At 60.7% G+C, this 12780-nt stretch overlaps 1 protein-coding gene across 1 annotated transcript; it reads left to right on the forward strand.

The window, feature by feature from the left end:
• The first annotated feature begins 6443 nt into the window (after positions 1 to 6443).
• PVALEF (parvalbumin like EF-hand containing) lies at positions 6444 to 8358 on the forward strand. The gene is made up of 4 exons (XM_047831823.1): positions 6444 to 6549; positions 6780 to 6915; positions 7214 to 7329; positions 8312 to 8358. The coding sequence occupies exons 1-4, from the start codon at positions 6444 to 6446 to the stop codon at positions 8356 to 8358; spliced, it is 405 nt and encodes a 134-aa protein (XP_047687779.1).
• The last annotated feature ends 4422 nt before the right edge of the window (positions 8359 to 12780 follow it).

Consider the following 12780-nt stretch of genomic DNA (forward strand, 5'->3'; position numbering starts at 1 on the left):
AGGAGCAGGAACAGAGCCGTCGGGAGCCTGAGACAAAGGGATGTCTGCCTGTCAGCCTGGCACCCCTTCAGTCCACACCCCAGATGAGCCCCTGGTCTGGCCAGCCTGGGGGGTAGCAGCCTCCTTTGTGCCCCTTGGGAACACGCAGGCCCCCTTTTAGGTCCTTAATAAAGGGAGGGGGCCTGCTCTCCATTCTAGCTGGGTCCGCACCTGAGGCCTGGGGAGAGTGTCACAGTGGGGGACAGGCCTGGGGTGGGAGAGAGAGCAGGAGGGGGAGAGCATGAGAGGGTCAAGGGGAGAGGGCTTGTTAAGTGTCCTGGGGCTGCCCTGACAAATGACCACGAGCCGGGGGGCTCAAAACAGCAGAAGTATGGTCTCATACAACTCCGGGGCGAGGAGGGAAACTGACGGTTGGAAGGCACATCCCCTGAAGGTCTAGGGGAAGCGTCTCTGTCCTCTTCCAGCTCCTGGTGGCCCCAGAGGTCCCTCGACCCGTGGCCATGTCACTCCAATCTCTGCCTCCATCATCCTGTGGCCTTCTCCCCTCCTCTGGGTGTCTCTTGTTCTCATAAGGAACCTGTCAGTGGCTGTAGGGCCCATCCCAATCTAGAATGATGCCATCGTAACTGGGCACATTGGCAAAGACTGTTTCCAAACAAGATCCCATTGACGGGTACCAGGATTCGGGTGTGGACACACCTCTTGGGAGGCCCCCTCATCCCACTACAGAGGTGGAGATGGGGCAGGGCCAAGGGCACAGGGACAGCATCTGTAGAGTCTCTCCTGTAATAATGAGACACATTGGCATTTTTGCACATGAGGTTGCCCATGTGGGGACGGGCACCACAGTGGGCATTGCAGGGCCCCAGGGACACCCTGCCTGCAGGGGTTTCACCCCCAGGAGACTCGCGGCACCCACAGCCCCAGACCCGCTCCCCTGGCCCACCCCTTCCTGCTGCACCAGGAATGTGGCCACAGCCTGGGGGTGGGAGGAGGGGGACAGGTGCCTGTCCCTGCCTGTGTGTGTGGTGGGCAGGGGCAGCTGCAAAAGGAAAGGCCTGTCTCCTTCCCCCTGAACTTGCCCCAGACCCAGAAGAACTCTCCCACACGGGCCTGCCTCCCCCTGTTGTGCTTGGCAGGGGGATGATAGAAGGGGTTCTGGCATTTGCCAAAGAGGCAGTGTGCAGTCACCGAGAGTGCCAGAGTTCCAAGCCAGCCTGGCCCCCACAGCCCCCCCAGGGGGACAGGCCCTGACCTGGGAGGAGTCTGAGGCTTGCACCAGCCTTGTCCTTATGTAAAAACGGCTTCCTGGGAAAGAGGGGCTAATTCCCCTCATATTTGCGGGCCTTGGGGCAGGGCTGGGCTGCTGAGGGCTCTGCAGGGGGCAGGAGAGGGGGTGCGGAGACCAGGCCCACCCCTCTCCCCCAGCAGTGGTTCCAGGCAGGAGAGGGCAGTGCCTGCTGTGCCCGTGCACGGGGACAACACTGTGCCCAGAGCTGTGAGGTGGCCCCCATGACCCATCCAGGCCAGCTCAGCCCAGAGAGCGGGCCCAGGGCCGCAGGTGAGGGGGTGCGGCCTGACTCTGGACAGAAATGAAAGCGGAGGGGCCTTCCAGAAGCCAGCTATCTGTCCGCTCAGGGCAGGTGCTGGTTCCAGGGGCCCGTCCGTCCGCTCTCCATCCCGGGAACTCACCCCAGGCTTCCCACCCCTCACCTGCAGCCTAGGCAGAAGTGGACACAGACCCGGCCTTCTGGAATATGCAGGGGCAGACGGAGCGGGGCTCAGCACTGGGCCAGTCACACTGCGAGAACCTTCACTGGTGCTTATTTTTTAGGTTTTCTCTTTGATTTATGCTTCATTAAAAGCATTGTTTCAGGGCGCCTGGGTGGCTCAGTCGGTTGAGCATCCGACTCTTGATTTCGGCTTAGCTTGTGATCTCACGGTCTCACTCCCTCAAAATAAATAAATCAATCTTTTTGTAAAAAAGCATTGTTTCCCATTCTACATTAAAAAAAAATTTTTTTTATGTTTATTTTTCACAGAGACAAAGAGACAGAGCGTGAGCGGGGGAGGGGCAGAGAGAGAGGGAGACACAGAATCCCAAGCAGGCTCCAGGCTCCGAGCTGTCAGCACAGAGCCCGACGCGGGGCTCAAATTCACAAACCGCGAGATCATGACCTGAGCCGAAGTCGGACACTTATCCAACTGAGCCACCCAGGCGCCCCAAATATTTCCTTCTTCTTATCGAGGTAAAATTTGTGTGACATAAAACAAACCATTTTAACATGAACGAGTCAGTGGCATCTAGCCCATTCGTAATGTTGTGCAACCAGTTCTAGAACGTTCTCCCCACTCCAAAATAAAAGCCTGTTCTATTTTAATTCCTCACTTCCCACCCCTCCATCCCTCAGCAACCCCCAGCCTGCTGTCTGTCTCTACGGATTTGCCAATTCTGGATATTCTAGACAAATGGAATCACATGCTCCGTGGTCCTCTGTGACTGGCTCCTGTCCCTCATGAGTGTGAGGGTTCGTCCAGCGTTTCATTCCTTTTGTGCCGAACAGTGTACATTGAGGGAGTGTCAGCACCGCCTGCTGGGGACGAGACCTCAGGGTCCGCGTGCACGTGCAGGCGTGCATTCCACACAGGCACGGAGCAGACGGGCGTGCCGGGAATGTTTAGGGCAAGAACGTGGAACCGTCCACGGTTTGTCCCAATCATTCTGCTCTTGTGACCATAGCCAAGGAGAAGACACTCCCCTGGACAGAGACACGCATTGAAATAGCATCTCTATGACAAAAATGCTGGGATCTGTCCAGGGTCCGGCAGCAGTGGCCAGGGAGAGAAGTTTCTGGAACATCCTTAGCTTGCAGGCCTCACATGAAGTTGTCACACAAAGTAACATGTGTGAGCGACTCACACAGAGACGACGGATCTCAGAGCTGTGTCCGCGCTGTGCACAATCACCAGGGAAACCCACGCAGAGGAAAGCTGGATTTGGGGCTGGGAAGGGGCTGTTCCGCACGGGCGTTATTGGGGCCCGGCTCTGTTGGTGAAGCACACGGGCCCAGAAAGCCAACGGACATAAGGTGTCTCCAGGCAGACCACAGCCGGGAAGGGTTCCCGGGGTGCAGCTGTCTCTGGTCTCCCTGCTCTCAACCTGGTGACTGTCCTGCGAGGAGGACCCTACCCAGAGAGAGAGGCCAGCCCTGCCTGGGGTCCCACAGCCCTGGTGGGGGGCCGCGTGGCCTGACAGAGACTACTTCCCTGACCCTGCCTCACCTTTATGGCCAGCCCTGACATGGCTCCCCGGCCCCCTACAGTGACCCATGCACACAGGACAGCCGCCCGGCCTGGATGCTCACCGGAGGAGGTCCCATCATTGTCCAGTGGCTTCTGGTGGCTTCTCCGACATGCTGGCCACCCTGCACGCCCTGGGTGACCCTGGCAGGCCCGACCAGCCATCTCCTGGACCCCTCCACTCCCCTCAGCCCTATGAGGCCAGCAGGCAGGGTGGGACCTGATACAACAGACACTTGCTGTCCACTCTCCCCGCCCCCACCGCGGCTTGGGGAGACCAGGCGCTGCCGACAGTCAGTCTGCCCAGCCCAGTATGGACGTGCCAGGTGCCAACCAGCCCCTGGGGGAGGCCAGCGCCAGGCTGGAGTGCCCGGGAGGGGCAGGGAGGGGGGACAGGTGCAACCCAAGCCGTAAACAGGCCCAGGGGTTGCAGGTATAAAAGCAGACTCTCAGCACCCCCAGCCTGACCTGCCACCCAGACCCCTCAAAGGAAGCCAGGCGGAGGTGAGCCCTGCCCGGGGAGGGGGGCATGGGCTCTGGGCCCAGCCAGAAGCTGGGGGCCTCATCTTCATCCGTAGGACAGGGGGAGGCCCAGGGGGCTGAGGAGACTGCAGGGAGGTCCGGGGGGAGGGAGGAAAAGGAGGAGGAAGGGGAGGGGCAGCCCCAAGGGAGCCCCAGTCCAAAGGCAGCTGCGTGTGCCTGGGTGGGCACGTGTGCACACTCACGCTGGTGTGGCCTCCAAGAAAGTGCTATTATTGGGGAGCAGTGTGGGGAGGCTGAGACCCACTCACTCACCTCAGGGCCCCAGGTGCTGAGTGGGGGGTCAGGGAGCCTGGGGGTGGGGAGGGTCCAAGGCCAACAGACCCGCTGACTCCGGCAGGCACGCTAAGCCAGCTCTGGAGCCCCTGGGACCCAGTCCCTGTCTGAGGCGACCCCCTGCCTCAATTACCCTCCCCCTCCCCCCAGCCCACACAGCATTTTTTCTCATGTCAGCATCTGAACTTGGTGACTCACTGGCAAGTGCCAGAGGCAGAACAGCCCCCAGGGGGGCTCCGCGGGTGGTCCACAGGGGTCTGGGATAGGGGGGGAGGTCCCTGCCAGCCTTGACCCCTGCCAGCCTTGAGAGGATGTTCAGGACATAGCAATGCTGGGGACATGCGGGGGTCTTAGCCAGGCTTTAAAGCTCCAATCCTGCTTTGGCGGGGGAAGTCAGTGAGGTGGGAGGGAGGGAGGGTCCTGCTGGAGAACAAGGACGAAGCGGGTGCCTTTCCAGGCACTGGGAGCAGCCCAGGAGGCGGGGCAGGGGGCCCACGGCACCAAAGGGCTGGCTCTGTGTGGTGCCCCACAGCTCCCACCCCCCAGCTCTAGCGGGACACATCAGCCTCCTTCCGGGGGTGAGTGAGACTCCATCCCAGGCCTTGGGTCAGGGCTATAAATACACCACCAGCAGCCTGAGGCCCCAGGCCCTGTCCCCCCTCTGGCTCTGATCTCAGGCTCCCCTGCCTTCCTGTGGGGGGTACCCTCAGAGCAGTGGGGTGGAGTGGGTGAACGGACACAGCCCAGGGCGCCCACCAGGCTCCGGAGATGGGACGCCACCCCGGGCTCAGCCAGACCTGGCCTGGAATTTGGCCGAGGCCGTCCTCTGTAAAGCGGGTGACCTTGGCTCTGGCGGGGCCCCAAGTGGCAGGCAGGGCATCCCCTCCCTCCAGAATGGAGTTCTGAGACTCCAGGGTGGCAGAGGGGGAATCGGAGTCTCAGCCCAGGACGTGGGGTGGTGGGGCCTGTCTTGTGCGACTCTGTGGCCCAGACCTGCCCCTGACCGCAGCTGACCACCAACCCCCCCCCCTCCACCCCCGGGCCAGCCACAGAAGTTGGCTGTTAGGGTTGACGCTTGGGGGCTCAGCTCCAGGGCCCAAAGCCCTTTCCCCGGCGTCTCCCTTCCCTCCTGGTTCCTCACACGACCGTGAGAAGGGGCAGGGAGGGCAGGGGTCGCCCCGTTTCACAGATGAGGAGCCTGAGGCCCGGATCAGCTGTGAGGCATCCCCAGGATCAGGAAGGAGGATGTGGCTAGGGGGCTGTGTCCAGCACTCCCTGCCCCCCGGGGCTGCCAGGGTCGAGGGCAACCTTTGACCTGTGGCTTCTCTATTGGGGAAGAAGGTAGAGACTCCTCCAGTCACTGCCCAGCCCCACTCAGGACACACAGGCCACTGGCTGCCCTTCCTGGCCATGGGAGTGTGTTCCAGAAAGTTCTGTCACCCCATGAACTTTAAGAGGGCCAAGGAGCCTCTGAAATAGCTGTTTTGCCACAAGCTCCAGAACCCAACCCCCCCCCAGGGACGGCAACCCGAGAGCCCGGCGGGTCACGAGGCACCGCCCTGACCGAAGGACAGCCTGGTCCCCACCTGCTGGCCCCTCGGCCTGTGACCAGACCCCCACCCGCCTGGCTGGAGTCCTGGCCTGCCTCGGTGGCTCCTGCTTGACACGGGCTCTCTGCGAACGGAGGACAGTGACGTGCGTTCCGCCATGGGCCGTGGTCCTCCCCGCTCAGAACACCTAGGCTCAATCCACAGCCTGAGACCGGCCTGCGCTCGGCACACCTCACTGCGGGTGGTCAGGTGCCGGCCAGAAAGACCAATACCTGCCCGTCTGGGGTCTGGGGAACGAGGCCGGGGCTGTGGGCCCCGAGTCCCGAGTCCTGATGGAAAGAGGTGGGGCTTTAGGCAACCACGAAGGCTTCCTAGAGGAGGCGGCTTTGAGACGGGCCCGGAAGGAACGAGGGAAGTTCCCTGACGGCGCTGAGGGGTCGGATGGCAGCCACCCCACCTTCTGAGCGGAGTGAAGGACCTTGTGATCGTTACTTACCGGACGCAGGCCTCAGCCTCTTCTGTGAAATGGGTGCGGTACCTCAAGGGGGCCAGCTGGCGTGAGGCAGGTCTCAGGCACACCTTCCCCCAGGGCCCCGGACCCGGGAGTCTCTGTGGTCAAGGGCAGCCGGGGGCCTGGTCCAGGCCCCTGGGGACGCTGCTCGGGAGGCGGGAGCTGGCACCAGGCAGGGGAGGTGTCTGCTCTGGTCTGAGCAGAGCGCCCCGCACCCAACCCGTGTGCACCCACCGAGCCGGCTCCCTGTCCACCGCAGGGCCAGGATGGACGAGGACTTCTCCTCTCAGATGAAGAAGATGGCCTTGGCCATGGGCACGTCCCTGTCAGACAAGGACATAGAGTTGCTGCCCACGGACATGAGGCATCACGGTATAGCACACCCCTCGTCCCCAGCACCGTGTCCCGACCCCGGGCCTGGCCCAGCCACGGCCGAGGAAGCAGTGGACACAGGAGTCCCTCTGGGAGCTCCCCCTTCCCCGGGCTGGGCGGCCTCGCTCACACAGGGGTGGGGGGAGGGGAAGTGCAGGACACGGCAGTCCCCACCCCCAGGGCAGAAGCCTCCCTCTGGGCTCCCCGTGACCTGCGCCTGGATGTCCCAGGCTCCTTCAACTACCTCAAGTTCTTGGAGTACATGCAGAAGTTCCAGGCCTCGGGGCAGCTGGAGAGCGCCATCCGCCAGGCCTTCCAGACTCTGGACAAGGACAAGAGTGGCTTCATCGAGTGGAACGAGATCAAGTAATGGCCAGTGGCTGGGGAGAGGGGTACCGAGCCTCGGGCCCCGTGCCCAGTCCACGGCCACCGCATCCACCCCGGCACAAGACCCGGCACCCCCCGTCGGGCCCCAGCTGGCCTCGGGGGAGGTGGGGCGGCCGGAAACAGCCCAGGTCCACAGCACTGGGGCCGGGCCCAGAGACGACTCTCCAGCCGGGCCTCAGTTTCCCCACCTGTAAAGTGGGGAGTGAGCACCTTGCAAACCATCGGGCACCGGCCAGACACCCCCTCGGCTCTGACCCGAGCCCACCCCTGGCTCCAGGTACATCCTGTCCATCGCCCCCAGCAGCACGCCCACCGCCCCGCTGACGGACGAGGAGGCAGAGGCCATGATCCAGGTGGCAGACACGGACGGGGATGGCAGGATCGACTTCGAAGGTGGGTCAGCACAGACAGAGGGGGCAGAGGTGTCTCTCGGGACCTTCCTGGCCGGCCGCTCCCGGACCCCACGTCGCGAGGCACCCAGCTCGGGGCAACGCTGAGCAGGGCCGCCCACCCCCAGGCACCAAGCGTACAGCCTCCTCCTTAGGGGGCACCGTCACCCACCACAGATGGGAAGCGGAGCGTCAGGGAGGCTGAGCGGGTGGGGCGCTCCCTGGACGGAGGGGAGCCGGTGGGGGAGAGGTGGGCTGAGGCGGCTGTGGGCAAGGTCAGCCAGGACGCAGCAGCGGTCCGTGGTGCAGGGGACGGAGCGCGGTGGTCTGAGATGGGCAGGGAGGTTCGAAGATAGGGACGGGGGCCTCGGGCTCTCCATGGCTACCCTGGGGTCCGGTCATCTTGCAGCCCCGCCCACCCCCCCATCCCCAAGTTGCTGGCCCCGGGGCCCGAGGGCAGAGGGCAGCAAGGTGACCCCGAGAAGAGTCGAGCAAGGCTCAGAGCCTCAGACAGACGGACCTCCAGACCCCACTGCCAGCTGTGAGCCCGTCCTCACCTCTCTGGGCTCGCAAACCCTGACTTACGGGGTAGCCCCTAGAATTAACAGAGGGGCAGCCTGGCCAAAGGGTTCGCTTCGGACTCAGTGCCCCAGCCTCCCTGCCTGAGAAAGGCAGGATGATCTCAGGAACTCTAAGGGGAATTCCTGAGGGTCTCCACAAAGGGGACCGAGGGTCCCCAGTCCATCCTAAACCCCCAAAGGGGCTGGCTCACCTCCACCAAGCAGGCCCTGGGTGGGGACACAAGGCACACAGCAACTGTGGGGGTCAGTCCTGCTCCCCAGGGCTCAGGAGGGCTGGATACAGGGTCCCCTCCCTTGTGAGACCCTCCCCCCTCCCAAAAGGGGGTGTGTCTTCCCGTTGGGTCTGCAGGACTTGAGGGGCGCAAGGCAAGGGATTGTTCACCAGAAATCTGTCTCCTATTCTAGAATTTTCTGACTTGATCAAAAAGGAGAAAGTTCCAAAGAAGAAGTAATACCACACCCAGCCCTGGGCCAGAGGAAGCTACACCACGGGGCATCGCGAGGTGTTTGTGTGCCCGATCAAGGAGGCCGTGGGGGTGGACGCGGCATGTGCCAGGGAAATGGAAGAAAAATGTCATTAAATGAACAATGCAGCCCGAGCGTTTCTTGGGGGGCAGTGAGTGACCTGGGAGAGGATCATGGGTCTAGGGGAGAGCTGGGGGGGGGGGCGGGACAGGCGTATGGGGTGTAGGGGGGAAGACGGGAGGCTGGGCTGGTGGGTGCATCCAGCCCCTGTCCCTTCTGCCTCCTCCTTGTCCCCACAACCCTGGGGACACCTGCAGAGGAGTTCCACGGCCAGCTTTCGTTGGGCCCAGACCCCTGCAGGACCCCCTTCCCCAGCCCCAGCTGCACTCTGCTAGGCTGCCCTGGGTTCACGCAGCAGCCACGTGAACACAGAGCGGGGACACCTGAGACCCCAGGGTCCCAAGGGGGCCCTGGCCTGTGTCCTGCGTTGTCTCCTGGCTCTCTCCTTCCTCTTCTCGATGACCCTTCTCCCCAGCCTCTTCCTGCAGAAGAGAAGCCCCTCCCCCTTGGGGCCTTGCCACCCCCCCCCCCCATGCTTGTCCTCTGGGAAGGACGGGTGCCCCTGTCCTGCGGTTTAAGTACCACCTGGTGGCCAGGGCTCCCATATCCCACCTCTTCCCGTGCCCTGACTCCTGTGTCCATTTTGGCTTCCCAACGCCCCGTTTCACGGGAAAAGGGCATCTCAAGCTTAGAGCCCGGGGCTGAGCTCCGATTCGCCTTTCCCAAAGACTCGCCACCTGCACCTTCCTGTTTGTGCTGCCTCATTCCTGGGGCTGCTCAGTCCAGGAGCTTGGAGATGTGCACACAGAGGGTAACGGCTGCCCTCCCCCTCCATCCTGGGGCTGGTCCCGGGGAGCACTGGGCCCCCTTCCCAGCCTCCCCTGGCCACGTGTGGAGGGTGAACACAGGGGCATGTGTGGCTTATGGTGAGGTTTACAGGAGGTGCGTTCTCTCGTCCAGTCTCCATGGGACTCCCCACCCTCCAGGAAGGAGGGGCCAAAGGTGGCTGGATCACCCTGGAAGTGAAGGCGCCCCTCCGGAGCACCCTCACTGGGCTGTGGCAGGAGCGGGGGCCTGACTCACATGTCATCTTGCATTCCTCCCCTTACCCACCCTTGTGGGGGTCCCACTGGCTCTGTCCTCAGAAAGCCCAGACAATTACCACAGCCCCCAAATAAGATTCCCACCTGCCACCTGACAATCGGTTCTCAGCACAGCAGTGGGGAGAGCCTTTAAAAATACAAGTCAGGGGCGCCTGGATGGCTCAGTCGGTTAATCGGCCGACTTCGGCTCAGGTCATGGTTTCGCGGTCCATGAGTTCGAGCCCTGCGTCGGGCTCTGTGCTGACAGCTCAGAGCCTGGAGCCTGTTTCAGATTCTGTGTCTCCCTCTCTCTGACCCTCCCCCGTTCATGCTCTGTCTCTCTCTGTCTCAAAAATAAATAAACGTTTTAAAAAAATTTTTTTTAATAAAAAAAAAAATACAAGTCACATCTGGGGCTCCCAGCTGGCTCAGTCGATAGAGCAGGAGACTCTTGATCTCGGGGTTGTGAGTTCAAGCCCTGCATTGGGCATAGAGCTTACTTAAAAAAAAAAAAAAAAAAAAAGGAAGTCAGATCCATTGCCCCACTGAGAACCCTCTAGAAGCTCCCCTGTCAAGCCAAGTCCTTGGAATGCCCACGTGCCTGGCTCCCCACGCTCTCTCTGACTTCAGACCCCAGCCCCCACTTCAGCCACACTGACCTCCTCACTGTTCCCTCTGCACAGCCGCTCTTGGGCCTGGCATGCTCTTCCCTAGATTTAGATCTGTGTGACTAACTCTGTTGCCTCCTTCAGTGTTTCCTCAAATGTCACATCCCAAAGAAGCCAATCCTTACTCCCCTGTTGTACATCACACATGCCCTCCCCATGCCTTCCTCGTCTCCTTGCCCTATTATCTTTCCCCGTAGCACTCACCATCCCCTAATACACTACAACATTCACTTACTATGCTCATTGTGAGAAAAAAAAAAGCACCAAGGACGTGGGGTCTGAGATCCCAGGGAAGGACGGCTTTGAGCTTCATGTTGGCACAGGTTCCCTGCCAGGCATCTGCCAGTTAGTAACGGTGGCCAAGAGGCTGGGCAGCTGAGGAGGGCATCTGGTGGCCTCCTGAGTGTTTGGTATCTTCCAGGGAGGAGGAGGGGTTTTGCTTAGGGCCCTAAGGGCCTGGAAGTGAGGAGTGAGGACAGGAGAACCAAGCCAGTCCTCACAGAGACTGGAGACCAGCCTCAGCTAGCCCAGTCCCTCCCCTGAGTCCCCCTCAGAGCAGAAGAAATCCCTCTGGATCAGGGGCAAAATGCAGCTCCGTACAGGCCAGCCCTGGCCATGCCCGTTAATTTGCATATTATTTGTGGCTGGTTTCAAGCTGTTTTTAACTGGAAGGGCACGGAAAGCCTGGAAGTACGAAGAATCGCAGAGAGACACCACGCAGACAGTATGGTGAGAAAGCTGGTACAGTCACCACTGTCCGATGACAGAGACCGTAGGCAAGAGCGCTGCTAGACAAAGAGGCCATTTCATAAAAGTGAAGGGTCAGTCTGCTAGGAGAACACACAGCTCTAAATGTGTATGCGCCCACTAACACAGCCTTGGAATTCCTAAAGCAAAAATGAGCCAACTAAGATGATAAAGAGGTGATGCATGACCGCAGGGGCAGATTTTACCGTTCCTCTTGGGGACTGATAGGGTGAGGAGCAAAGAAAGCAGTAAGGATATGGAAGACTAGAAACACAAAGAGTGAACTCAACCCAAACGATAAAGATCAACTCTGCATCCAACAACTGCATTCTCTTTACGTCAACCAATAGAGCGTTTACCAAAATTGACCAAACGCTGGCCATAAAGCAAGTCTCAATGGAGTCAGAGAATTGAAATAACATAGAACACGTTTTCTGACCATGGGTAAGTCAAGTGAGAAAGCAAACCCAAAATGAAAAGTAATGAGGCGCTAAACAACCCACAATTCACAGAAAAAATATTTTGAACCTAAGAATAATGAAACTACAATAAACCCAAGTCTCGTGTTGCTTGGAGGAAAATAGAGTGTTTGCTGCGTGGGCTCGGAAGGGAAAGGCTGACCATCGGCGATCTAAGAACACTTCTTGAGAAGTCAGAGAAAGAAAAGAAGATCAAATTTAAAGGAGAGGGAGGGAAGTAGAGGAATTCTGAAAGGCCAAGGCCCCTGCCCCCACTGCACACCCCACAGGGCAGGCTGTTGGTTTGTTTTGCTCATGGTTCTGCCTGGCACTGATCCAACAGGAACTTCGAGGATTCGTTTGTGCTGTCACTGGTCTCCAAAAAGGCACATGGCCAGAGGACCACAAATGCCGTGGGCCTTGGGACAGGGTCTGGGTGGGGTGGGGCCAGAGATCTCCCCCTCCAAGCTGCCCCTATAACCCACAGCCAGCCGGGGAAGGGACTGTGTCAGAAACTCAGGGTGTCCCCGCCATCCTGCCCACAGGGGGCTTCGAGGAGCTCCTGCCGGGTGGTGCCCGGTCCTGCCTGGGCTGGGAAGTCAGGCTGCCCCAGGTTGGAGCAGCACCTCTGCCCGTCTGCACAGGTTTCCTGCCTACCCCCGTCTCTGGCCCCCACCCTGTCTGTCTTCCCGCCTGCTGAACACCTTACTTGCAAAAATACATAGCTTAGTAATTTACAGCGGCTTCCCCCTGGCAACTCCTAATGACAGCTTCAGACAAAAATACCTTTTACAGGAAACCGGGAGGAAGGTCCGAACCATTCTTCCCCCGTGTGGCCCCCACTCTGCCCCCGGGAGCCGGCCCGAGGGCAGCGAGTAGCCGGCTCCTTCTGGCTGCAGCTGTAGCCCAGGGAGGGGTCTGAGCTGGTGCCTGCCGCCCCTCCCCTCGAGGAGCCCCCACCCCTGGGGCCCAGCCATCCCCCCTTCTCGGGACTCGAGAGGACGCGTCAGAAGGTCAGCCTGACTCTTAGAACTGCACGTAGAGGGGCTGAGCTCCAGGGCAACACTGGCCCCGGGGGGAGGAAGTGGGCCAGCAGCCCCTCCGCCCCGCAAGCCCCAGACAGGGCGCCCCAGTTACACACGCCAGACGGCCACTTCCTCCCATCCAGCATCTCACAGGACGAGACGGCCCCATGAGGAGGGGAGGTGGACGGCCCCGAGCAGATGCCCCCGCCCCGCGCAGGGTTCGGGCCAGAGTGGGCCTGTGAGTCTCCGTGCTGCGTCCCGCTCTGGCACCAAAGAGGAGAAAGACTCTCCTGTGCAGATGAGGGAACCAAGGCTGGACACACCCCAAGGAAGGGAACAGCAGCGACAGCGGACCGTCCTGCAAGTGAG

The sequence above is a fragment of the Prionailurus viverrinus genome, chromosome E1 (genome assembly GCF_022837055.1).
Source record: "Prionailurus viverrinus isolate Anna chromosome E1, UM_Priviv_1.0, whole genome shotgun sequence".
NCBI lineage: Eukaryota > Metazoa > Chordata > Mammalia > Carnivora > Felidae > Prionailurus > Prionailurus viverrinus.

Excerpts from the sequence above, each read along its gene's own strand:
- PVALEF (XM_047831823.1), top strand. The coding sequence starts at position 6,444 with ATGGACGAGGACTTCTCCTCTCAGATGAAGAAGATGGCCTTGGCCATG. Across the intron at positions 6,916-7,213 it reads ATCGAGTGGAACGAGATCAA|GTACATCCTGTCCATCGCCC; the intron begins GTAATGGCCAGT and ends CCCTGGCTCCAG. Across the intron at positions 7,330-8,311 it reads TGGCAGGATCGACTTCGAAG|AATTTTCTGACTTGATCAAA; the intron begins GTGGGTCAGCAC and ends CTCCTATTCTAG.